The sequence below is a fragment of the Colius striatus genome, chromosome 1 (genome assembly GCF_028858725.1).
Source record: "Colius striatus isolate bColStr4 chromosome 1, bColStr4.1.hap1, whole genome shotgun sequence".
Classification (NCBI taxonomy): Eukaryota; Metazoa; Chordata; class Aves; order Coliiformes; family Coliidae; genus Colius; species Colius striatus.
In genome coordinates this window covers 3,287,634-3,312,010 of record NC_084759.1, presented here as the reverse complement: position 1 = coordinate 3,312,010, position 24,377 = coordinate 3,287,634, and the positions used below count along the sequence as shown (strand labels likewise).

Genomic DNA, 24,377 nt, shown 5'->3' with positions numbered 1-24,377 from the left:
AGATAACACTTCTTCCCTTGGTTTCTATGCTTCAGTTATAATTACTGCCTGCTTCTCGAACATACTTCTGCATTATTTAGTGTGGTACAATGTCAGAGCTGTAATGTTGGTGATTTATCACTTGGACTGTGTTACACCTGATCCAGGGAAGCCCGTGTCCACATATGCGCCCTGGACACATTCAAGCTCCCTTCAGGAAGGCTGAGAACATCTCTCAGGGTCCCTTACGGTGTAGATATAGCCAAGAAACCAGTCTTCTGCAATTCTAGGTGCTGCACAAGCACTGAGCACAAAGGCAGCCTCTGCTCAAAGGGATTCATCATCAGGGCACAGCATAGACATATTGGTGCATCTTTTCTTCTGCCTGTAGTCATTTGCTCAGAGGGGCAGGTCGGTGATGGTGCCTGCTCCCTCCAAGCTAGGAATGGTCTGAAAAAGGAGTCTTGGCCACAGCTTCTGAAAAACCTAATGGAAAATGAGACTGTCCAGGAAAATGAGATGTCATGTATCTCTCTTGTTCTCCCCTTGCTCTCAGCCTGCTTCTTTTCTCTCTCAGAGAGGACATTACAGTTTCCACCAGGCATTCAAGGAGCAGCTTAGCTGTTGGTCCATGCCTTTGATCACTGTAAGCCACAAAGGATTAAGTAAATACTTAGAGCTAACAGTGAAAAAACACCCCAACTTGTATCTCCTTCCTTGAAGATACTCAAAACCTAACTAGACACAGTCCTGAGCTGCTGTAGCAGTGGTGGTTAGGCCATACCATTTCCAGATGTCCTTTCCAGCCATGATCTTCTGTGGTTCTGTGATTTTTATGCACTTACACTGCAGGGAAATATCAGACTTCAGCATATGGTGAGGAGCTGAGATACCTCTGCAGTCACAGCAGGTAAAACTGGAGATGTTCCCTGTTAGCCTCACCAGACAGAGCATGAGATGAGACATTGCCTCATCTAAGTCCATATCACAGCATTTGTCTGATACCCTTTGGCTGTGTGTAGCACCAGACTCATGTTTTCTTACCCTTTTTGCTCTATGATGTCCCACATAATCCTCCAGCTGCTCCATGGCGGGTGGCAAAAAGCTCTGGCATCTCTCAGCCCTTACTGAGGATTCAGCTTCCTTTCATACTTACTGGATTGTTGTCACATGCCAAGGAATGTGTCTGACTCGTTTGCACCTTTGATTGATTGCCACCCTTTATATCTGTTTATTAGGATGGAAAATAACATTTCACCTCAAAAATGTCATCATGTGTTCTTTCAGCTCCTCATGACCAAGTCCCATCCTGGCCAAGTCAGCTGCTCCTTGCCAATTTTTGGTATGATTGCCTTCCATCATTTTACTGCCAAATACATATACATAAACTGCCCCTGTTCTTGTATGCTGTTGCTTTTGAAAGTAAGCTGGAGTTGAGTGACTCATTGCATGTGCTATTTATTTATTTCCTAACTGACAACTAATCCTCTTTTTGAAGTGCTGGGCACTGGCAAGTACTTCATCACTTGTACAAGTGTCATGACTGGCTATTGCACTGCCCCTGGCTCCATCCTCACCTTTATCTCACGGCAGATCACCTGCCCTGCCAAGCACCACCTTGTTTGACATTGCTATCTGTGTAAACCATCCCCTCGAGCCTGCATATACTTTGCACAGGCTCAACCTTGATATAAAGCCTTTATGATGGCAATTATTTTTGCTGGATTGCCATAACAGTTCCCATTGCTCTCAAATGAGTCGTGATGAAGTCTCTCAAATACCCACTTGAAAGCCATAAATTCTGTGATGAGTCTTTTTTGCTAGTTGATGGTTGCTTTGATGATTAGTGATAGGGTCAAAACCTGGTTAACACATGATCTTCCAGGTGAAAATGCTGCTTTCCTCTCTGGAGATATGTCTGGGAAAAAAAAAAAAAGTTATGATAGAGGAGAAGACTTTGTCATTCCTGGAGAGCACTCTGGTGTCTTTTCAGTCTGTAATTTTTTAATTATGTCTTAAAAAGTATCTCAGTCACAGTTTCTTGCCTCCCATGGCTTTTCTTTGTCCCCAAACTTTACTCAGTAACTCAAAGAAAGGGGGTTTGTGATTTTCACTTGAGGCTCATTTACACTTTTACAGCTTTATCACCATGTTTACATACTGTTATATCTATTCTTTTACATCAACACAACTTCTTCTGAGAGGCTGAGATCCTGATGGCTTTTCTGTGATGCTTCAGAAACTGCAAGCTTTGAGAACTCAGAGTACAGTCTTGCAAATGCTTTGGATTTCTTTGTCATGTTGCTGGAAGGACCACACCACCACTAATGTTTTTTATGCAGATGAGTCCATGGTGTCCTGCTCCTGGACAAACTGCTCCTTGCAGTAAAAAAATCCACTGACATATCTCAGTGATGAGAACACATGCCACTGTCTGGTGTCTCCCAGTGCAGTTTGGAGGGAAGACCAATCTCTGTTCACAGACCTGTACGACACAGGTCAGACAGGTTTGTTTAACAGGTAAAATGGCTTAATGAATTAATACTGCCATGAGTGCAAGAATGCCCTCAGTTGTATTAGATAAGTTAAAACATTGGCTTTAATAAGATTTGTAAATGATGAAGTGAGGCACAAGTCAGTTTTCCCTGTGAGTCTGTTGCTGCATGATTGCTCTCTGTGAAGCTCTCAGCTGTCTCAGAAGCGTTTGGAGACAGCAGGCTGGATCAGGATGGCTTCAGGTCTGGTCTGCAGCATTCCTGTGGTCATGGCCAAAACCCATTATATCATGGCTTATTCCTCCCAGCCTCTGCAGAGAGAAATGGATCTAATGCCATGAGTGTTTGTCACCAAGCCACTTTTCATTCCGTGGATGAAAGACTCTAGTAGTGATGAGAGGGGCACCAAGTATTGGATCTCGCTCAAACCTGTTTCAGCAGCCATATACATCAAGTTCAGACATGGGTCATCCAGACAATTAAAATGAAACCCCAAAGCCCAACACAGAAATACCATTCTAGTGAGGAAGAGTTCTCAGATGTTCCACTTATATTTAAGAAAAAAGTGTTTCAGTGTTGGAGTGAGGGAGCCCTGGCCCAGGCTGCCCAGGGAGGGTGTGGAGGCTCCTTCCTTGGAGCTCTTCAAGACCCACCTGGACACGTTCCTGTGTGACCTGATCTAGGTGGACTTGATTCTGCAGGAGGGTTGGACTGGATGATCTCTAAAGGTCCCTTCCAACCCTACCAGTCTATGATTCTATGTTGCATATATGGAGTCTGAGCAAGCTGATAATGGGGGAATGCTTCCCTTGCAGTGTGCAGAGTGGGTGACAAGCCCATCCCAAACTCCACCTCAGAGGTGGTAAAAATTCAGCGTGTTCATTTTTGCTCTCACTAGAATTCATTTTCGTCTGCTTTCAGCATCGATTTTGATTCACACCTTTTCATTCTGAATTGGAATGAATTTCAGAGAAAATCAAGAGTTCCTCTCAGAATTGCACTTCCACATCTAAAAAAGCACATGATGATCTTTGGTACAAAAAGGACAACCCACCCCCAAAAAACGATCCGCTCTGATGAGAACAAATGGAAACACTTTGACCTTTTTCCCTTTTACTTAAAATTCACTTCTGTCCTCTAAAGGTTTCTTGTAATTTCTGTCTGCACGCGATTCCTTGGCAAGCTTCTGTTTTGATTAAATGGCATCTTCCAGCTGGAGGATGTCAGAACATTTTCAGCTGGCCCTAAGCCAAGCGTGAAGCAGGGACGATGCACCGGGCCAGAAGATGTGGATTTTAGTCTGGGTGCTGGTACCATCTGTGGTGTGTGCAAGGATGGGCACAGCCACAAGGATGATAACGTAATCTGGCTTTTGGGGCTTTGAGGGATGGGCTCAGTGTATTTGTGAAATGCATTTGAGAGGGGAAGAGGAGAGTAAGGAGCTGCTGAGTAAGCCCATGGGATGGTTTATGACACATGAGAGAGCATCAAGGGAGAGGGGTTTTGCTTCAGTCTTTGGATGCCAGATGTTTTGTTCCTGAGTCAGGGGATGAGGATTGCCAAAATCCAAAAATACTACCCTCAAGGAGATTGTGATAAATCTGCCTTTCCCCAGTCTCCTGAGGACCAAGCTCTACATCACGCTCCGTTGCCCCACTAAACCCAGCTCTGCTGCCGCTGTGAGTTAAAAACACCCACAAAACCCACCCATGCTTTAGTGCACAAAGTTCAAACAGCAACATCCACACTGGGAGCTTGCTCCACTGCTCAGTGCAGAAGTATCCAGTGGGGAGAGATTTGCTTGCCCGTAACCAGATGTGATGGTGGGATGGAGGGTGTCCAGGTGGGGACGGTCACGCACAGAGATAAGTGCAAGTGCGTAATGTGGAGCTGAGCTGACGGCAGCCAAAGTCCAGCGGGATGTTAAACTCAGAAGGATCCAGGACTCCAGCCAGCCCTGCATCTCCTTTAACCACCTTCAGCTTTGCTTTGGGATAATCCCAGAGGAGTGCAAGCTGTGGTGGACAGGGGACAGGGCTGGGGCTGACCATACCCAAAAGGGCTTTCAGGAGAGACTGGCAGCCCCACGTTTCTGAGCACAAATACCACACTAACGTATTGCTGCACTGCTTCCAACCCACGCCAGTCCTTGTCTTTGGCACAAGCCGTGCTCCCCAGTCCCTGCCAAACCAATACAGATGTTTTAACACCCACCGGAGCCCAGATAATTACAAACAGAACCGAGAGACTGGTTGGGGCTGTTTTCACTGCCTGAGCTCTCAGCTGTTCTCAAGCAAGATGCCTCCCACTTTCTAACATGGCTTTCAAAGGCATTTTTGTGGACCACATTGCTAATACTCATTTTATTAGGGGAACGCCACGAAGCCCCAACAAGGATGAGTATCACACCATGCCCACTGACGTAATTGAGACCGCAGAGTGAAACAAGTGCAGGGAAGATGAGTGGAGCAACCAGGCAAATGTTTTCATGGGCAATTAGAGCTGAGTTCCAACCAGTAGCTTTCCAGCCATGGCCTTACAAAGCGCAGCTCACTTTCAAATGAGTCTGGGGAGTGTTTTTAATGGGACAGAACCACACAATCAGCTGGTGGGCACTGGCCAGAGGATGTTGCAGGTCATTTCCATCCTAGATCCTCATGGCAGACAATGGCCATCATGGAGAGCATATGAGCAGAGCAGATGAGATCCAAGAAAGACCAGCATCTCCGGTTTTAATGGAGAGAAGCCAGCAGCAAACCCTTTCTTCCTGGGCTGTGTTTGTGCAGCCCTGGGATGGGGGAGTCTGGCCCAGGATCAGGAGATGTGTTCCCTCAGGCCATCTGCAGATAGCCAGTGTTGAGTTCACCATATGAGAACTGATTTAGTGTGAATGAAACCAGTTGTCATGTGCATCTTCCCTGGGGACATTTAGAAAGTATCTGCGAGGAGGAGGACCAGAAAATCTTCACGTATACATGAACCTGGTGTCTGTTCAGGACGCTTTGAGTTCCTCCTGGACATGGAGGTTCATTCTGTCCTTGTGTTCATTATCACAGCTGATAACAGGTTGGGTGGGAGATGACTGGCACAAACCCACCAAGCCAGGTGGGTTCAAGCCATCTTCATGGCTCTCCCCTCAATTCCTGCTGGGAAATTCCTCGTTTGTGGTGCCCAGCCATGAAGACTTTCATTCGACATTACTCCAGCTCGTTTCCGGTTGCTGTGGAGACCAATTGAAATGAAACTGTAGTATTTTGAAAGAGAATATGATTCTAAGTCATTTGCAGTGCAAGGTCCCATGCTAATAGCATTAGCATATTATTTGATTATGGCGATGTGTAAGGAATAAATTCCAGACCCTTTTGCCATCGTTGCATCTTAAGAAGAGGAGGAGAAAAACCTCCTGGTTTTAGCTGATACTGAAGACTTTTACTGTGGGAGAGCTCACGATTTCTGAATTCACAAAGCTTAGGGGAGGGTCACAGGCATTTTTAACCTCATAGCAATGAGAAAAGCTCCCTGGAAGAGACCTTTTCTTTCTCTGCTTCCACTGAGCACTGTTAATAGACTGCCTAATGGGCAGGGCTTGGGTTTTTAGTGATGAGTAGAGAGATCCAGGATGGCTTTTTTTTTGCTGTTTATGTTTTTCCTGGAGTGCTGGTGTGGCAGAGCCCAGCTAGAGGAGCGGCTGTGTAAGGTGCAATCCTCACATCACATGCAGAGATTTTTCCTCTGGCATTTTACTAACCTGTTAGGAATAGTTTTGCCTTCAGGACTTCCTTAGATGATTCTAGTATATGAATAGGGTATGCCTGTAGCCCTAAGTGAAAAATGATTGCATGGGAAACCTTTGCAGAGAGGCTCCTTTTGAGAGCAGAGGCTGCAGAGATGACAAAGGGAGAGCTGAACTACCAGCAAGGAAAAAAATATCCAAGGCAAACTATTTTCCTTTTTGGAGTTTCCATCCCCAAGGGCATGTTTTGTAGGATGAACTGACCTTTACTCACACTGACCCCTGGGTCGCTTTCCTCACCAGTTCAGGGACACAGTATTGCAGCCATGAGGGTTAATGACTTCTCCTGTCTCCTCTTTCAGCTTTTGCAGTCGTTGCAGCTGATATTGTCCTGACTGAGAATGCCAAGCTCACCTGAAGCCCTGCAAGAAATTCAGGACTCTACCTTAACCCCCTGTCCCCATCTTTCCCTCCTACCCCTGGCACAGCACCCACTTCCTTTTCCTTTTAACCCAATATGTCACCCAAGGAGCAAAAAATAACATTAATCCAAGATGTAAGAGGGAAAAATGAGGCCAGACTCCTGTGGTTTGATCCCACACGTGGGTAAGAACACACTTATGAAGAAGGGGCACCTGAGAGGAGAAATCTAGGGATCCCCTTCCTTTCCCCATCGCTGAGCGATGATGGTGAAGCAGACCCTGAACAGCACTGCTGTTTTATTGACTCCCTGGCAAACTGGGAGTTATAATGTTTCTCCCCCAAGGTAAAGAGAGATCGAAATAAATTACTTGTGTAAAGAGCTGGGGATGGCAGTTCTTCTGTAATACAAAGCGCAAATATTTGGGCCTTTTGTGTGCTCCCTTGAATAGAAATGGTACTAAATCGTGCATAAAAGAAAATGAGTTCACATTTCCTCCCAGCAAAAGTTTTCCTCTGCTCTCCTAGAGCATTAAAGACCTACGCTCCTGTCACCATAAAGAGGGCTATAAAATTTAAAGCAAGCTGTTAGAAGCTCGGGCTGGGATTACGCTGGGATTCGTCTTTTCTCCGTCTCCAGCTCTGCTTGAGCTCATGTTTGCTCAAGCAAGGACGGGCACCCACGTACTGCTCACAACTGCACAATAAGGAGGACAAGAGGAAATGTGTTCAGGACCCAAAAGCAAGGTTTTTTGGGGCTGGGAGATGCGAAGTCAATGCCAGCTTCTGGGCTTTCAGCCTGCCCTGTGGTGGTATGTTGGACCATGGCACGGGGTGAGACTGCATTGGTGTGATGTCTAAGGGAAAACCCAGTTAGGAAGTGCCAAAATTGCTAATTATCAGCAGGATTATAAATAATAGTCACCAACACTAATAACCAATGCAACCCTCCAAAACAGAATGCTGGAGCTTCATTTCACACAGTGAGAAAGCTGGTTTGATGCTAGGCCATCATGAAGCTGCTTCTGGCAAGCAGCAGAGAAGCTTTTCTCATATAAATGTGGTATCTCTTTTGATAGCTGTTTGCTTTCAACAGTTTCAGCCCTGTCCTGCAGCACTGGGCTCCACAGACTGCCTGTACCTCCAGCCAGGTTTGCTAAGGATGTCTCTGACTTCTGCAGGAATCACATATACCTCCCACAGAGAGAAAGCAGCTAATTCTGGGCATCCCCCATTGCCTCTTTTTGCCACTTTATCCCTGCCCTGTCAGAGGCAAAAATACCTGCCTTGAGACCACTTGGTGTGTTTTATACAGTTACAGCCCATCATCTTTGCCCTTTCCTTCTGTTCTAGCCTTTTTCTTTCTTATTTTCACCCCTATTTAATCCCTCATCAAACTGGTTTTGCAATGTCAGAGAGGATGATTCACGAAGCAGAGGGTTGGAGACCAGATTAGTTTGGTGGAGCAAATCAGTCCTGCCCCAGCCCACGCTGCCACCCTGGGATTGTCCTTCATCCCCAGCTGTAGGTCGTTGTCCCATTCCAAGCTTCTCAAGCTGATAAGGCTGTCCCAGGTGGGATGCTCAAGGTTACACATAAGCTAGGGCTGCATGCATCCACATTCATCTGCTTTTATCTCCAGCACCAAAGCCCTTGTAACAAAAATAAATAGGTGCACACCAGGCATTCCCATCTGGCCAAATGTTAGGCCTCCAAATATTGACACGAAAGGTTGAGCTCCGAAATCGAGCGGCAGATTTGCTCTTTAAAGGGTATCTGCCATGTGTGGGGCATGCTGATATGATACAGAGCTGGGTTACTGCCACCAAGGGGTGTTGTCCAGGGCAGGGATTTGATTTTGGACGTGGCCTCATCTCACAGAAGCAAACCTGTGTTGTCCAAGGAGAAGCATCGTTTCTATTTCAGTCTCTCTCCTTTCTGCCCCTTTGTCCTTCAAAGAATTGATTACTGTTAAAATAGCTGAGATATATAATGCTTAGAGGTCAGGATGATCTGACTTGGCTCCTTTCCCTGTCTTCTCTCTTGCTCACTCTCCAGCAGTGGGATTTTTTCACTCAGTTCCCCTGTTTCTCCAAAGCAAACGTTCCTACGTTACCAGTATTTTTTCATTGTTTCATACAATTGCAAGCAGAGCACTGACACCAACGGGCAGAGATGATGCTGTTTATTGCCACTCATCTTTATCTGACTGTCCCTCCCATCAAACTCTTTCTCGGGTAATTCTCCCCATCCTTTGTTGGATGCTTAAATAATTGGGGGATTTCACTGTTGTGGGCAGAGGAGACCTAAGGAGTGTCATTTAGATGGCTGAAATGGTTAAGATAAACGCGCCCTCAGCTCTCTGTCTGTAAAGCAGTGATGCTTCTCTTTTCCCTTGGCCAGTCTGCCCTGGCCAATTCATCAAAGCAAATGGAAATAAGCAGCAGAAATCAGAAATGAAAAACTCAAAAGCCTGATGTCACTTTTATCTCCACCCTTCAGCTTCTCTGCCATGGAGGATGCAGTTGTGCCCCATCCTCACTTTTAGGGAACTCCATTCCCCCTGCCATAATCCAGGCAGAGTACTTCTCACCCTGATGGAAATGAGAGAGGAGAAATTATCCAAATCAGACAACTGCCAGAGGAAATCTTCAGCAAGGGTCTCGCCAAGGCATCCTCAGACTGACAACAGCCTTTCCAAATTCCATCCAGCTCAGGGAAAGCTCGGTAAATAAACCTTCCCCAGGTGCCACACTTATCTTCACAGCATCCCAGGGCCTCCTGGCAGTGTGGCAACGCAGTGACTCATTCATCAGACATACTGTTTCTTTCCCTTCCAGGAGAAGCACTTGGAAGGCTTGTTTTGAAGGGCTTTTTATCTCTTTTTAAGATTATTAATGTTTTGTATTTGTGCATGAGGAGTGAGCTGTCAGCCAAAGTGGAGGTGCAGGCAGATTCCCATGGGTGAAGGCTTCCCCCCATTTTGGTCTTTCTGGATGGAGCTGCTCCAAAGGATGGGGAAGGTGATAGTGCATGAGCACATTCTGCCCTGTGCCCTTCTAGGGATATAGTTCTACTACATTTCTACTGTTCTCTCCTGGAAAAAAATCTTATTGAACATAAGTTGTAAGTGGCCTGAAGTCAGCAGAGTTGTTCAAGGCATTTTGTGGTCTTATTTGCCAGCACAGATCTGAGGAACCCACATCTGTGGGGCTCCTTGGACCTGCTCACCCTTGCCAGCATGCTATGGGCATCATGAGGAGTTTCATAGAATCACAGAATGGTAGGGGCTGGAAGGGACCTTTAGAGATCATCCAGTCCAACCCCCTGCAGATGCAGCTCCCACCTAGATCAGGTCACACAGGAACGTGTCCAGGACGGTCTATAAGACCTCCAAGGAAGGAGCCTCCACACCCTCCCTGGGCAGCCTGTTCCAGTGCTCCCTCACTCTCACAGTCATGCCACTCAGGGATACCAAACAAACCTGCCACTTTGCTTTCAACAGAGATGGGAGAGCGGGAATTTACCTTCTCGGGGCATCATTTCAAGTCCATGGGATACAGGGAATTGTAGTCCCAATCTCTGCCTTCAGGTGGGGAAAACTGACATTGCAGCTCATGTGAAAAAGATTGTTCTGAGCAACAGTTTCTAAAGGAGGCCAAGTAATTCTTTCACTCAGATAAGCCAAGGAACTTTCTGTGGAGCTGTGTGCACACAGCAAGAGCCGAGTGCTCTGGGCAAGGGAATCCAGGGCTGTCAGCAAGGAGGGAAATACCGCTTTGGGGGATTGGAAGGATTCATTAAAAATTCCTGGCTTCCAGCCCAGTCCACCCCCTTGCTGGCTGTGCTCACAGCTGTGTATTTTTGCTTCAGGGATGGAGTTTTCCCCGTTTGCTGCAACACATGGCCAAGAAGACACATCTTAACCTGGACTAGCAAGTGTGGAGCCTTTGGCTGACCAAAGGCCACCTGGCACCGTGGGGTTTTGCAGGGCTCTGCTGGCTCGTCCCCATCAAGCCTCTGACTCACTTTCTCACAGGGACTAGCACAGCATCTGTAGCACAAGGCCAGGGAGATGTATGCATGCAAGTCACACTGCTGACATCAGATTTTATGTTGTGGGTGTCCAACGTCTGCCTTTTCCAGACCGTGAGAGTCCAATTCCCTGAACTCAGAGGAGAACCAGCCAGGAAATGTGGGGTTAAGATGACACTTCCCACATGGCCCTGCTACATAACCTTAACTCTGCCCCCCTGGGAATGGCAATAGGAACTGGAAGAAAATCTTATCCCTCCTTGGCTGTCTTTGATACATTCCCTCAACATAAAGCCAAGGGATTTAAAGTTTATATCTATGCTGTTAAATAAAGGAGGGCCACAGGTTTATCCATGGCCTCGAGGCAGATGGCTGTGAGGGGTGGAGAAGCAGCATTCTTTTTGGCTTGTGGTCAGCCTGAGTTGAGCATTGGTCTTGCTGTGGGTGGGACTAGTGCCTGGAGACATCCAGATGGGACTCTAGAAGTTATTCAACTAAGTGCTCTGTGTAGACACAGGATTGGAGTGTTGCTCCTCACCTCTTGGGACCTGAGCATTGCAGCATGGCAAGTTGGAATGACTTTGGACCCTCTGGCTCGTAGTTCACCCTATAGAGACCCGTCTTGATTTCAGGCACATGTGAAAGCACAACTGTCTTGACTTTTTCTTTCAGCATGTACTAGTCACCCAATAGTATTTTTCTGCCTCAGTTTCCTTTCTTGACTCTTTTTCTGCCTCCAGAAGGACTCATCATCAGCCTGTGACCTGGGCACATGAGCTGCCCTGTATTTTTCTAGTGCAAAGAAAACCCCACCCCAAAACATAAAAACCACAGAGCAGTCTTGGCAGTCCCCTCCTGCAGCCTCAGGATTCATCTTCCCAGCCTTTGCCATCCCCTCCCGGACCTGTGAAGCAATCCATCTCTCACCTGCTGTTAGGGAGTTCATCTCACAGCCCTAATGGAGTACGTGAGTCCTGAATTGGCTCCCGCTAATGCTCTCACTGCCCGGGTCACTGTGGGAAGCGAGCTGGGAATTCATCTTGCCGATCAATAGATGGAGCGGCTTCCCCTGGGGAAGCAACATGCTTTTACCAGGCGTTGCTGCCTGCTCCCCTTCACCTCCTGGTTTCTTTTACGTTGTTGGAGTCACTGTGGAGTAACTCATCCTGCTTTCAGTGAGGGCATCTCTTGCACTGTGCTCTCTGGTTTGCCCAAATCAGACCGATTTTTGCTGTTTGGGTCACCAGGCAGCACGACATTCATTGGTCTCCTCAAAGTGCTGTGATTTGAATTTGCTGTGCCTTGGGGTGATGCTAGAGACTGTTCTCTCTGTGCAGCCCCATCTCTGCCCTCAGGCTGTGTTGGCACAAATAGATCAGTGTGATTTCTATCTCCCAGGTGCATTTTGGCTTGCCATGACTTTTCCTGCAAGGATAGTGTTGGAGGACTGCTCAAGGCAGAGGGACCCCAACCCAGTGCAGTTGATGTTTGTCCCCAGAGGTGACCTTCATGCTGGGAAAGGGACACACCACTAACCTACCATCCTCACACCATCCTTGGAAGAGTTTTGGCCAAAGCCCAATGTCTTAGGCAATTCCTGGCTGTGATTTGGGAGGTATCAAGACCAGTGGGCTGGGGCGATGGGTATAAGCTGGAACACAAAAGGTTCCAAAGAAATACAAGGAAGAATTTCTTCACTGTGAGGATGACAGAGCACTGGAACAGGCTGCCCAGATGGGCTGTGCAGCCTCCTTCTCTGGGGACATTCAAAACTCACCTGGATGAGTTCCTGTGTGACCTACTCTAGGTAGTCCTGCTCTGGCAGGAGTGTTGTACTGGATGAGCTTTCGAGGTCCCTTCCAACCCTTAAGACTCTGATTCTGTGATTCTGTTCCTGAGAGACTCTTTGGGTACACCCCACCTGTTTTTGGTGACATGGGTATGGGCTCTGTGACACTGGTTGACCTCAGAGCACTCGATTTGGAACTAACGTTTAGGACTCACAGAGCTCTCAGAGTTCCTTTTCCAATGGGATCAGTCTCCACTGCCACAGGATAAATATTTAATAAGAATGAGGGTCAGGGCACTGTTTTGTCAAAGGACACTGAGATGGTCGTTTACTCCCATGAAAAGCACCTGGGGATCTTTAATGCCCATGCAAAGAAGACAGTAATAGGAGTTTTAAGCTCTCACCCCCCACCATTAATGTCAATGTTAAATATTGATCTTTTCTGTGTTTAGCACAGACCAAACAACAAGAGTCGAGCCACGCTCTTTGGCTTTTATTAATGTACTTTTTCTGCATCGGGTGAAGTTTGCAGTAACGGCAGGGAAAAAAATGTAGCAGCAGTGAACAAGCGTCAGACAGATCGATTTGGTATCTTGACACAATTCAGAAGTCAGTGAAAAATCACCCCATGAGGAGCATCTCCTCGTCTGAGCCACGACAGCCATTGCATGGAGATCTCATTTCTCTGTAGAGAGTCGGGCTCAAAAATTCTGGGAGTATGTGAGATTTGAAGGAAGGAATGAGAAAAAAAAGAGAAGAGATTGGAAATCTGTAAAATCCCCCTCATACCCATGTCAGAGCAGGTCCCCTTATAGGATCACAGAATGGTAGGGGTTGGAAGGGACCTTTAGAGATCATCCAGTCCAACCCCCCTGCAGAAGCAGGTCCCACCTTGATCAGGTCACACAGGAACGTGTCCAGGCAGGTCTTGAAGATCTCCAAGGAAGGAGCCTCCACACCCTCCCTGGGCAGCCTGGGCCAGGGCACCCTCACCTCAACAATGGAAGAGTTTTTCCTTATGTTTAAACGGAACTTTTTGTGTTCCAGCTTCATCCCATCACACCTTGTCCTGTTGCTAGATACAAGAGAAAAAAGTGCTGCCCCAACCTCCTGACACGGTCCATTTAGATATTTATAAATGTTAATGAGCTCCCCCCTCAGTCTCCTCTTCTCCAGACTAAACAGCCCCAGGTCCCGCAGCCTTTCCTCATATGAAAGATGTTCCAGTCCCCTGATCATCTTGGTGTCCCTGCACTGGCCTCTCTCCAGCACTTCCCTGTCCCTCTGGAGCTGAGGAGCCCAGAACTGGCCACAGGACTCCAGATGAGGCCTCACCAGGGCAGAGTAGAGGGAGAGCAGAACCTCCCTTGACCTGCTGGCCGCACTCTTCTTGCTGCCCCCAGGCTACCATTGGCACGAGGGCACATTGCTGGCTCAAGTTCAGTTTATTATCAACCAGCACTCCCAGGTCTCTCTCTGCAGAGCTGTACTGGTACATGGGGTGTCTGAAGTCAAATCCCTTATGAGTGTCTGAAGTCACATTTTAAGAGCAGATCCCTAGATCAGTGGTGGGCAGAAAATGGGTGGATTTATCCAGGGAAAGGTGACCTTTTTGTCAGGGTTTGACTTTCGTCTGCATTTTGCATCAGCACCAAACAAATGAAAATCAAATCTACTATAAAGGGTGACTTCAGTGAACCACGACGAGTGGTTTTCACATGCCAAGAGTGCGTGGTGTTCTGCAGCCAGAGAGGGATCAGCTTTCTTAAAATGTTCTGCAACTTTCAGGTTTTCCGAGGTTTTGGATTTTGGTTGGTTGATTGGGTTTGGGTTTTTTTGTAATGAGAGTTTACAGCTTGGCTGTAAAAATTCATCCCTGGTTCAAATTCTTGGAGCAAGAGGGCTTGAGAAGCTGGGTGATTATTTCTGACCTCTGGGTTATTCTCTGTTGAAGTTAATTTAATATCTGAAACTGTATTTCTTCTTGAGCAAGGGGAGGAGGCACTAGGAGTCATGCCTTGGCTCTGTATCTCTTTTTTTTTCTAGCAGGAGACAGCAGGAGCTCTTCTGAGGTCACAAAATTAATACAGAATTGGCAAACATGGGAATATTTTTCATCTCTGCTGTCATGTCCATCCACATTCCCACCCCCTGCCTCAGTTTACCCAGCTGTTAAAGGACAGCAGTGGTGCCCTTACACAGAGGGGTGGGGATGGCAAACCACATCTCTAAAGCCACCTACAAAAGGTCTTTTCTAAGACAGAAGAAACTGTGTTGTGTCTTCTCGTCCTTTCTAATAGCTCCCTGAACTCCCTATTAATTGGGCTGACATCTCCCAGACATTGCATGAGGATGTGATATATGATCAAATATGTTAAAATTCATATGATAATAGATGATAAAATTGTGAAATATGGAAAAATATTTATTTATGTAAGTGGTACCAGTAGTTGCATGTGCTCCAAGTTAAGATGTGACTTAAATCACGTCTCTAAAGCCACCTACGAAAGGTCTCTAAGAAAAGGCAGAAGCAGCAACTGTGTTCTGAAAGCTCTTCTCTTCCTCCATTAATTGGGCTGACATCTCCCAGATAAAATTTCTATGATAAAATTAAGAAATATGGAAAAATCACTTCTTCCCATACATAGTACCTATGGTTGCATGTGCTTCAAGCAGAGGAGCCAGCTGCTGGGAGCATCACTCTCGGCCTTAAGCAAACCTCAGCAACCACCATAAATGCCAGAGCATTTAGCTAAGGAGAATCCCAGGAAGACAAGGCATGGGTTGGCTGCATCTGGCCGCTGATGAGTGTGTTCTTTCCCTGCACAGACACCCTGAGGAGCATGGCCTCCATGAGCCACGCACCACGGTCCTCCCCGGCAGAGCTCAGCGGTACCGGCCACCACCTGCTGCGAGAGCGCAAGTCCTCGGTGCCGTCCCACTCCAGCCAGCCCACCCTCTTCACCTTCGACTCGCCCACGGGCCACCTCCAGAGCACCCTGTCTGCCAGTGCACCCCAGGACTACCTTTTCCTCCACCAGTGTATGAGCAGGAAGTCAGAAAACGCAAGGTATTGTAGCCAACCTGGGAGAAAACCTGAGGGACAGCTGAGGGAGGGCTGGCGGGGGAGTTTCTCTACCTAATTCCAGCCTTGTAGATGGGCAAAACCCAGCTGAAGAAAGTCTTCATCTTGTCACTTTTCACAGAATCTCGAAGGCTGGAAGGGACTTTGAAAGCTCATCCAGTCCAACCCCCTGTCACAGCAGGGCCACCTAGAGTAGGTCACACAGGAGGTGGGAAACACGGAGGCTTTTGGGAGGAGGAGATCGGAGTGGCAACCTCCTGAGGTCTCAGCTCTCCTGGCTTTCTGGATTGTATCAAAAACTGGCTGAATTGCCAGACTCTTAAGGATAATGATCAGTGACACAAAGTCTAATTGGAGGCCAGACACTCACGGTGAACTCCAGAGATCAATACTTTGTCCAGTCCTCCTTAACATCTTCATTAGTGACTGGATGATGGGCAAAGTGGACCCTCAGCAGTTTGCTGATGACACCAAGCTGGGAGAGCTGGCTAATATACTAGCAGGAACCTCATGAAGCTTTACAATGAGAAGTATAAAGTCCTACATTTGAGGAGGAACAACCCCAGGCACCTATATATGCTGGGTGTCACCCAGCTGGAAAGCAGCCTGGCAGAAAAGGACCTGAAGGTCCTGGTGGACATAAAGTTGAACATGAGCCACCAATGGATCATAGAATCATAGAGTGGTAGGGGAATGGAAGGGACCTTTAGAGATCATCTAGTCCAACCCCCCTGTAGAAGCAGGTTCCACCTAGATCAGGTCACACAGGAATCTGTCCAGGCAGGTCTTGAAGACCTCCAAGGAAGGAGCCTCCACACCCTCCCTGGGCAGCCTGTTGCAGTGCTCAGCCTGTTCCAGTGCTCAAGTGGGTCCATACAGACATGAAAGCAAATGGTATCTTGGGCTGCATTAGGCCAAGTATTGCCAACAAGGAGAAGGAGGTGATCCTTCCCCTCTGCTCAGCACCATTGAGGCCACATCTGGAGTGCTGTGACCAGTTCTGGGTTCTCCTGTACAAGAGAAATGGGCAGACTAGAGAGAGGCCAGCAAAGGGCAGGGGGAATGATGAAGGCACTGAGGCCTTATCTCTCCTAAGAGGAAAGGCTGAGAAAACTGTTCAGCCTAGAGAAGACTTAGGGGAATCTTATCAATGCTTATAAATGCCTGCAGGGAGGATGCCAAGATGATGGAGACAGGCTCTTTTCAGAGGTGCTCAGTGCCAGGACCAGAGGTCATGGGCACAATCTGAAACACAGGAAGATCCCTCTGAACATAAGGAAATATTATTTCACTATGAAGGTGACCAAGCACAGGTTGCCCAGAGAGATGGTTGAGTCTCCATCATTGAAGACATTCCAAAGCTCTGGGCATAGTCCTGGGAAACCCACTCTGGTTGGCCTTGCTTGAGTACAGGGGGCTGGACCAGATGACTTCTGGCCATCCCTTCCAAGCTCAACCACTTTGGGATGGTGCAGACGGGGCCCTAATTCCTGCCTTTAACCAGAAGGAGCACAAGCAGAGGGCTGGGCAGGGTCTGCAGTGCTCCCAGCGCTGGCCGGGCTCCGCGGCAGCCAGCGGTGCGGCGTTTCTGAGCCAGCGACAGCTCTCCGCCTCCAGTCCCAGCCGCTTGCCTTAAATAGAGAGGAGGCTTTTTGACGTGAAGAGTTTTGGCTTGCAGGAGCATCGAGGAGGGAGGAAGAGAGGGAGGGAGAGAAAGGCAGCCAGAGCCCAGCTGGCTTGGGGTGAGAGCAGAGCCCGAACTGCAGCCTCCGCTGGGCTTTCCTGCTGCAGCTGCCTTTCCCTACCCCAAAAAACAACAGAAAAACGCTCAGAAAAATCAACTTCAGATGGAGTTGATGGAACAGTGTTTTTTAAAACAGGCCCTCTGATGCTCCAGCTCTGAGGATCCCCGAAAACCACCCTCTGAGAACCCAAGCGTGGCTGGGACCACGCTCCCTGGGAGGAGGGAACAATAACCATTGCTTTGATGGGCAGTGAAAAACTGGCTGTCAGCAGCCTCTGCAACTGGGCTAGAAATAATCACCCTGATCAATGCCCAGTGCACGGGGCCAGGCTGCAGGACTGCTGGGAATCCCTCCCCTTTCAGCTCCAGAGCTCTTACTTCACTCATCCATAAAATGAGGGTAATAGTAGCTAATTGGTGGGCAATGCTGAATAATTAACCCGGGAGATGTTTGAAGTCTTCAGCCTAAAGGACCCCGCCAGAGCTCCAATGTCTCCCGGGCCGACCAGGCTCTGAAGAAGGCAGCAGGGATTTATATCACAGCATCACTTGTTTTTAGCCCAAATCAGCCCTGTTTCTGAGCGCCATCTCGTGATGGCTCCCTGAAAGAGTCCCCGTTATCCCTGCAGAGCATCCACCCCACCAGAGCAATGTAAATCAGCGTCTCCCAGCTTTTCCCATAGGTCTGCCACTTCCCCAGTGTTTTGCTGCAACTGAAAACTCCCCCCTACAAGCATTAAAGTTTCTCCCAGGACAGTGATTCGTACACTGCAGGACTCTTCTCAGCGAGGAGATGTTTAACTGGAGCTGGCTGAACCCCTTCTAGCTGTGAGCATATGGTCCCCAAAAGTCTGATGCATGTGAGGCAGAAGCCCTTGTGCTTCCACAGCAATGGCTGCATTTCCCCACATCTTGCATTTCCCCACGTCTTGCAGGGTGGGGAGCTGCTTCACAGTGGCAAAGGTTGAAGATGTAAGAGAGATAAGTTCCATGTGGCCAATTCAAGCACCTCCTGACTCAAAAGATGTCATCTCCAGGGGTTGTGGGTGCAGAGGGCTAAGCCCATGGGACTCATAATCCATGACATTGGAACATTGAAGAAGGAAGCAGTAGGAGGGGTAAAACAGCAGATGAAACGCCTTGGAGGGAACTGGCAGAGGAGCAGTGGCTAATGAGCAGTCATTAGAGGACTGAGGTTTCCCCAGTGTTCACCCTCTCTCCTGTCTAGTGTCCCTGGGCATGACCACAATACAAATTGAGTAATCATTAGCAAGGCGTGAACTTTGTGACCACGCTGCCCTGCTCACCCTGGGGAACTTGTGGGCTTCAATAAATCTGAATGCAGCCCTGAGGTTCATCCCGTGTGGATCAGAGCTGCAAACCCCAAATCCCAGCTGGGGACTGTCCTCACCTGCCCTGCAAGAGGGCACAGTGGTTACAGGACTGGAGGCTTTGAAATAATCCGCGTCAGGAGGTTTTCCAGCCCCTCTAGAACACATTTGCGAGGCAGCAGTGAGAGTGAGCCCCCCTCCTTCACTGCAGATGGGCAGCTGATGCGTGATGGCGATGCTGATGGGGTTGGTCTTTGCAGCTGTGTCCTGGGTTGCTGTCAGCTCCTGCAAAAATTGCCCTTTGGAGCCATTTCCATCTGGACAAAAAGGCTCATTCTTGCCCCTAGCCCTACCACAGAGTTGGGTGCATGTACATCCCACCCATGGCATGGGTGTTTTGAAAGTGTTTCAGGATAAATTGTGTTGTGGGGAGGGGTCTGAGGTGTTCCCACTGCCATGGGGATGCACACTGTGAGTCAGGAAGGTCACAATGAGGAATACAACCTCCAGCAGTGCTACAGGCTTGGGGAGGAGTGGCTGGAAAGCTGACAGGCAGAGAGGGACCTGGCAGTGTTGGTAGACAGCAGTTGAACATGAGCCAGCAGTGTGCCCAGGTGGCCAAGAAGGCCAAGGGCATCCTGGCCTGGATCAGAAAGTGTTGTCAGCAGGAGCAGGGAGGTGATCATTCCACTGGACTCAGCTTTGGTCAGGCTGCACCTCAAATACTGTGTCTAGTTTTGGGCCCCTCTCTACAAGAAGGACATTGAGGTGCTGGAGAGGATCCAGAGGTGGGCTGCCAAGCTAGGAAAGGATTTGGAGCATGTCTCAGATGAGGAAGGGCTGAAGGAACTGGGGCTGTTGAGCCTGGAGAAAAGAAAGCTCAGGGGAGACCTGAAAGGCAGCTGTAACAAGGGGGAGGTTGGTCTGTTCTCCCTAGTGACAAGCACTAGAACAAGAGGAAACGGCCTCAAGTCGTTCCAGGGGAGGTTCAGGCTGGGTGTGAGGAGGAATTTCTTTGGTGCCAGGGCTGTCAGGCATTGGAAGGGGCTGCCCAGGGAGGTGCTGGAGTCACCGTCCCTGGAGGGGTTTCAGAGCCGGGTGGATGTTGCATTGAGGGAAATGGGCTGGTGGCTGATAGGGCTGGGACAGAGACTGGACTTGATCTTAAAGGTCTCTTCCAGCTGAAATGAGTCTGTGAGTCTGTGATTCTAAGAGCAGAGCTCGGTGCCCCCCAGGACTGTCTCTCCCCCCATCTCAGCCCCTTTCTCCCCCCACAGGAGTGCCAGCTTCTCCCAAGCCACGAGATCCGCCTTCTTCATGCGGAGCGACACAGCAGTCCAGAAGCTCTCTCAGGGCAACGGGCACTGTGTGAACGGGGTTGGCGGGCAGCTGCACGGCTTTTACAGCCTGCCGAAACCCAGCCGGCACAACTCGGAGCTGAGGGACAGCGCCTACGACCTCCCGCGTGCCTTCGGCTCCTACGCGCACCCCAAGGCGAGCCTCACCAGCTCCGAAACGGACAACGAGGAGGTCTACACCTACAAAACTCCCAACAACACCCTGTGCAAGGAGTTCGGGGAGCTCTCCACGGACTCCTACGACATCCCTGCCACCCCTCTCTCCATCTACCAGATCCCCAGGACATTTACACTGGATAAGAACCACAACGCTCTAGCCATGGCCGGCAGTGACTCGCCCGCCGCGCCGCCCCCACGGCCCCCCAAACCTGGGCAGACGGAGCCACGCTGGGGTAGCCCTCCACAGAGACCCCAGCCCGGTGAAAGCTTAGGGCTGGCCCCCATGGCAGCCACCATTCCCCGGAGAAACACGCTGCCAGCGATGGAGAACAGCAGGTTGCACCGAGGTGAATTTGGGGGTGGGGAGCTTGGGGGTGGCTTTGTCCTATCTGGCAGCTTTGGACGGGTCGGTCCAACTGGGTTGTGGTAGGACTGGGATGGCTGTTGGTATCAACCAGAGGCTTGAACACAGAGAAGCTGTCCTTGGTCAGGATGTCCCTGGGGTTTGTATGCAGTAGGCAGAGAGAGGCATCCTGAGGGCTCTGCCCACCAGAGCTTCTCAGCTGGCTCTTGGCTGTGTTGTAACTTGAACCAAAACCCCAAACCTGCTTTCCCATGCAGCCTTTCACCAGACTTTGGTAATTTCAGCTGCTTTTGGCTTGCTTTTACTTCAATTCACAGCTAGGTTTATCAAAATGTACTTCACCTGGAGCTGTTTTGGTTTTGCTCACCAGACAGGGACTTTATTTTGCACATCTCCAAGACTCAACATCCCCAGTGCAGCAGAGCTACCCTTCCCATTGACCATGGATGGGTTGTGAATGATTGTCCCCCCCTTACAAACCTTGTGCCTAGGTTGAGATAGTTGCAGAGAAACTTGAAAGAGGTGGTTGGAGATAAAACATGCTCTAAACGATACAGACAGATCTCTGAAATGCCTCTTCTATGTCCTTTACCTAAATACCAACATTTAGACTGAGAGCAGACCCATACTCTGCAGTAGACAGAGCAGTTTAAGAGCTTAGCACTCCATCCTCACAGCATCCTCCACTTACTGGAGGCTGCCAGCCCTTACATCTGAGTGAGCTGTAACGGAGCTCTCCCTTAACCCAGTTTTGTCACCATGATCTACCTTATCTGACATCTTTCCCCCTGGGATTTTGCAGCACTTTGACAGAACCAGGTTAGGTCCACGTGGCACGTGCAGCTGCATTGACACATCAGAGAGATGCTAATTGGGAGGGAGCATAGCAGGGAGCCCACGACAGGCTAAAAAACACATCTTCCCATCAGTGTCTTGATCTTCAAGAGCAGACACTGCTCTCCTAGTACCCGGGTTTTGGTTTTAGGGGCCCTTTTTATTAGCAGTTGCTCTGGGACACATTGTGCATTTGTGGTTGTGTTGCAGCTTCTTCTTGTGAGACGTACGAATACCCTCAGCACGGAGGCTCCAGCACTGTGCAGTCAGTCGAGTCGATGAATGACGGCTACAACTCCTACCTGGTGAGCTGGCCTTGGTGTTGGTCACCACTCTGTAGACACCCTTTGCACCTTATAGATTCAAAATCAGTTCCAGGTTGGACCTCACAGCCCAGTCCTGCAGAGCTAAGAAGGGTTTCATTGCTGTGTTCAGTTAAAGCCATGGTGACCTGCAGGGTATAGTTGGAGGGACAATCACCTAACTCAGCACCCCATGCAGAACTTTGCTTTGGGTGCTTCCACAGAGTGTATCTGCCTGGAGCTTTGACCTCCAAAAAAAAAAAGCACCCAGGAGTTTAGCCTCTTCCTGAAAGACTGTGGGGCTGCTGAGCTGAACTTTGTTGACAGAATAGCCTTTTTTGTGCACTTTCTAAGATTTCCTGAGATGGAAGTGACATTAAAGCTTTCATATTGCATTTTTGTCATGGCCAGAGCCTAGGGAAAAATTACTTTCCAGGTTAAGCATGCTTCTGCAGCTCAGTCTGATCATGAGTAGAGGCTCAAGTCTGGGTGATCAAGAACTTTCCCTGAAGTCAGGATGTTGCAATGTCTTGGAAACAGTGGAAGTGGTCCCTCTCAGTGCAAACTGATGGCTGAGGGGGCAGACCATCCCTTCCCTCTGTGTTGAGGTTTTAGAGGTGGTCACACCTCAGGTGTGTGTGTTTGGTGATAATGGGATGAAGGGGTTTGTGGTGGGATGGTGTTGAGTAGTGTCTGACCCTCACAGCACATCCTCCCCCAGCAAGCCAAGGCAGCGGTGGCCCGCTCCCACAGCACCGACTCCGAGGACAACTACGTCCCCATGAACCCCGGTTCCTCGCCCCTGATCCACGCTGAGAAAGCCAACGACAACGCCCAAAGCCTCTACATCCCCATGAGCCCCGGGCCACACCACTTTGACCTGGTAGGGTTGTCCTCAGCCACCCTCCCCGTGCATAAAGGAGGAGCCATGGGCCAGTGCCACAGACGGTTGAGTGAAATCCAACCCCCGCCAGTCAACCGCAACCTCAAACCCGACCGGAAAGGTAAAGGATGACTGTTTGTGGGTAAATCTTTCTAGGAACCCTTCTGTTCTCACAGCACTTCAGACTACATCTGTCTTCTTGTACACACTCAGTAGAGTCCGATGTGGGGTGTCCCTTGCTACTGCCAACGCAGTCAGACCAGATCTTCCCTGTTCCCTTTCCTCTTTCAGGGGGACTGTGATGCAGGTGCAGCTTTCAGGGTGCTTGAACAGCTTGTTTCAAACCCCTCCTGGCCTTTACAGAAGATGTATGTCACAAGCAGGATCTCATTCTCTGTCTGCAACTTTCCCTATGTGCCACCCCAAAATCCCTTCCCAGACCATCGCCTGACAGGTCACCAAGGAGGTGATGATGATGAGGGCTCCCATCACTGGGGTGTCAACCCCTAAGGCCATCAGCATGCTAAGTGAGAGATGGGTCTGGAGCACAATGTTTTTCTGTTCTACCTAATGAACCATCTGTGATGAGAATAGCTTTCATGACACCCTGCAGGTGTTCCCCTGCAGGGAAACGCTCTGGATGGAGGCAGCTTTGGGCTGGCAGAGCTGGGCATATCCTCATCTAACAGGTTATCACAGCTTCCTAGTGAATGGGTTTATTATACTCTGGGCTTTGGGCATTTTTAGCAGACCTCCATCCCCTAGGAGGTACATTCCCCTTTTGAGGCCACTCATCCACTTTGGGGCTCCCTCAGTCTTGGCAAAAAATGAGTGCAGGGATTTTGGCTGGGGGCGTTTGGCATCAGCAAGGAGGGCTGGGGGGCTGAATGGTAGGATGGGAAGGAACCAACAATTTGTTGGGAACCCTCTCATGCCAGTCATGGACCTTGAATTGTAGGAACATGCTGCCTCTGAATAAAGGCTTTTCCCCTTCCCAGCAAAGCCATCACCACTGGACCTGAGGAACAACACTGTCATCGATGAACTTCCCTTCAAATCGCCAGTCACGAAATCCTGGTCCAGGCCAACGTGAGTAACTCTTGGAGCACGAATTCTCACTTTGCTCCAGCAGCAGATATCTGGTCTTGCTCCTGCTGGTGTCCACAGGTAGCCATGCTGTCACCTCTGCCATGGGCTCAACATCTCTGCCTGAGTGTAAAGGAGATGTCAGCTGCCCTTCTGCCTCTGCTCACTGCAGAGTTTCCTCCTGGCCCACCATCTCTTTCTGTGGAAGGGGCACATTTCTCATGGGTCATCTTGAATCCAGCCAGAAGTGAGCCCAGACTCTGGTGCAGACCCGAATTTCCCCAAAAGCTGGATGATCAGCCCTCATGTTCTTTGGCAATTTTAGAAACAGGAGCTACAGAGCTGGCTCATGCCATGCGAACATCTGCATAGGGATGAAAGTCCACCTTGCTCTCCACCTTGCACCCCATCAGGGACCAGCAGGAGCTATCTGGGAAGAGAGGAATTTGTGGAGTTACTATTTCCTAAAATATCCTGCCACACCATGACACTTCAGGGCTTGAGGGTTAGCTTATTCACTTCATGGCCAGGTTTAGGACTGTGGTCAGATGCTGTTGAAGCAGAGAGGCTTCTCTTTTGGGCCTCTTACAAGCTTAGTCGAGCGTTGTAAGAGCCAGAGTTGTATTCCCCATATCACAGCTGGTGGCAGGAAGATAAATTTGTTTAGGTGGGGATTTCACATGAAAGCCCAGCATGTGGCCAAGCAGCTAATTAAGATCCCTTGAAGACATTTCCTCTTTCTGGGATCTGACAAGTCCTGGAGAGCTGCTGCTCTGACAC

The 24,377-nt window shown here is 49.1% G+C and overlaps 1 protein-coding gene across 2 annotated transcripts in view; it reads left to right on the top strand.

The window, feature by feature from the left end:
* GAB2 (GRB2 associated binding protein 2) overlaps positions 1 to 24,377 on the top strand; it is a 102,852-nt gene that overhangs the window by 70,739 nt on the left and 7,736 nt on the right. The window contains exons 3-7 of one of the 2 annotated variants that reach the window (XM_061990513.1): positions 15,281 to 15,521; positions 19,889 to 20,475; positions 21,537 to 21,631; positions 22,350 to 22,632; positions 23,510 to 23,600. In XM_061990513.1, the coding sequence (XP_061846497.1) occupies positions 15,281 to 15,521; positions 19,889 to 20,475; positions 21,537 to 21,631; positions 22,350 to 22,632; positions 23,510 to 23,600 (1,297 nt within the window). Of the gene's footprint in view, positions 1 to 15,280; positions 15,522 to 19,888; positions 20,476 to 21,536; positions 21,632 to 22,334; positions 22,633 to 23,509; positions 23,601 to 24,377 lie in introns of both variants that reach the window. The other variant, XM_061990504.1, reaches the window with a different exon arrangement.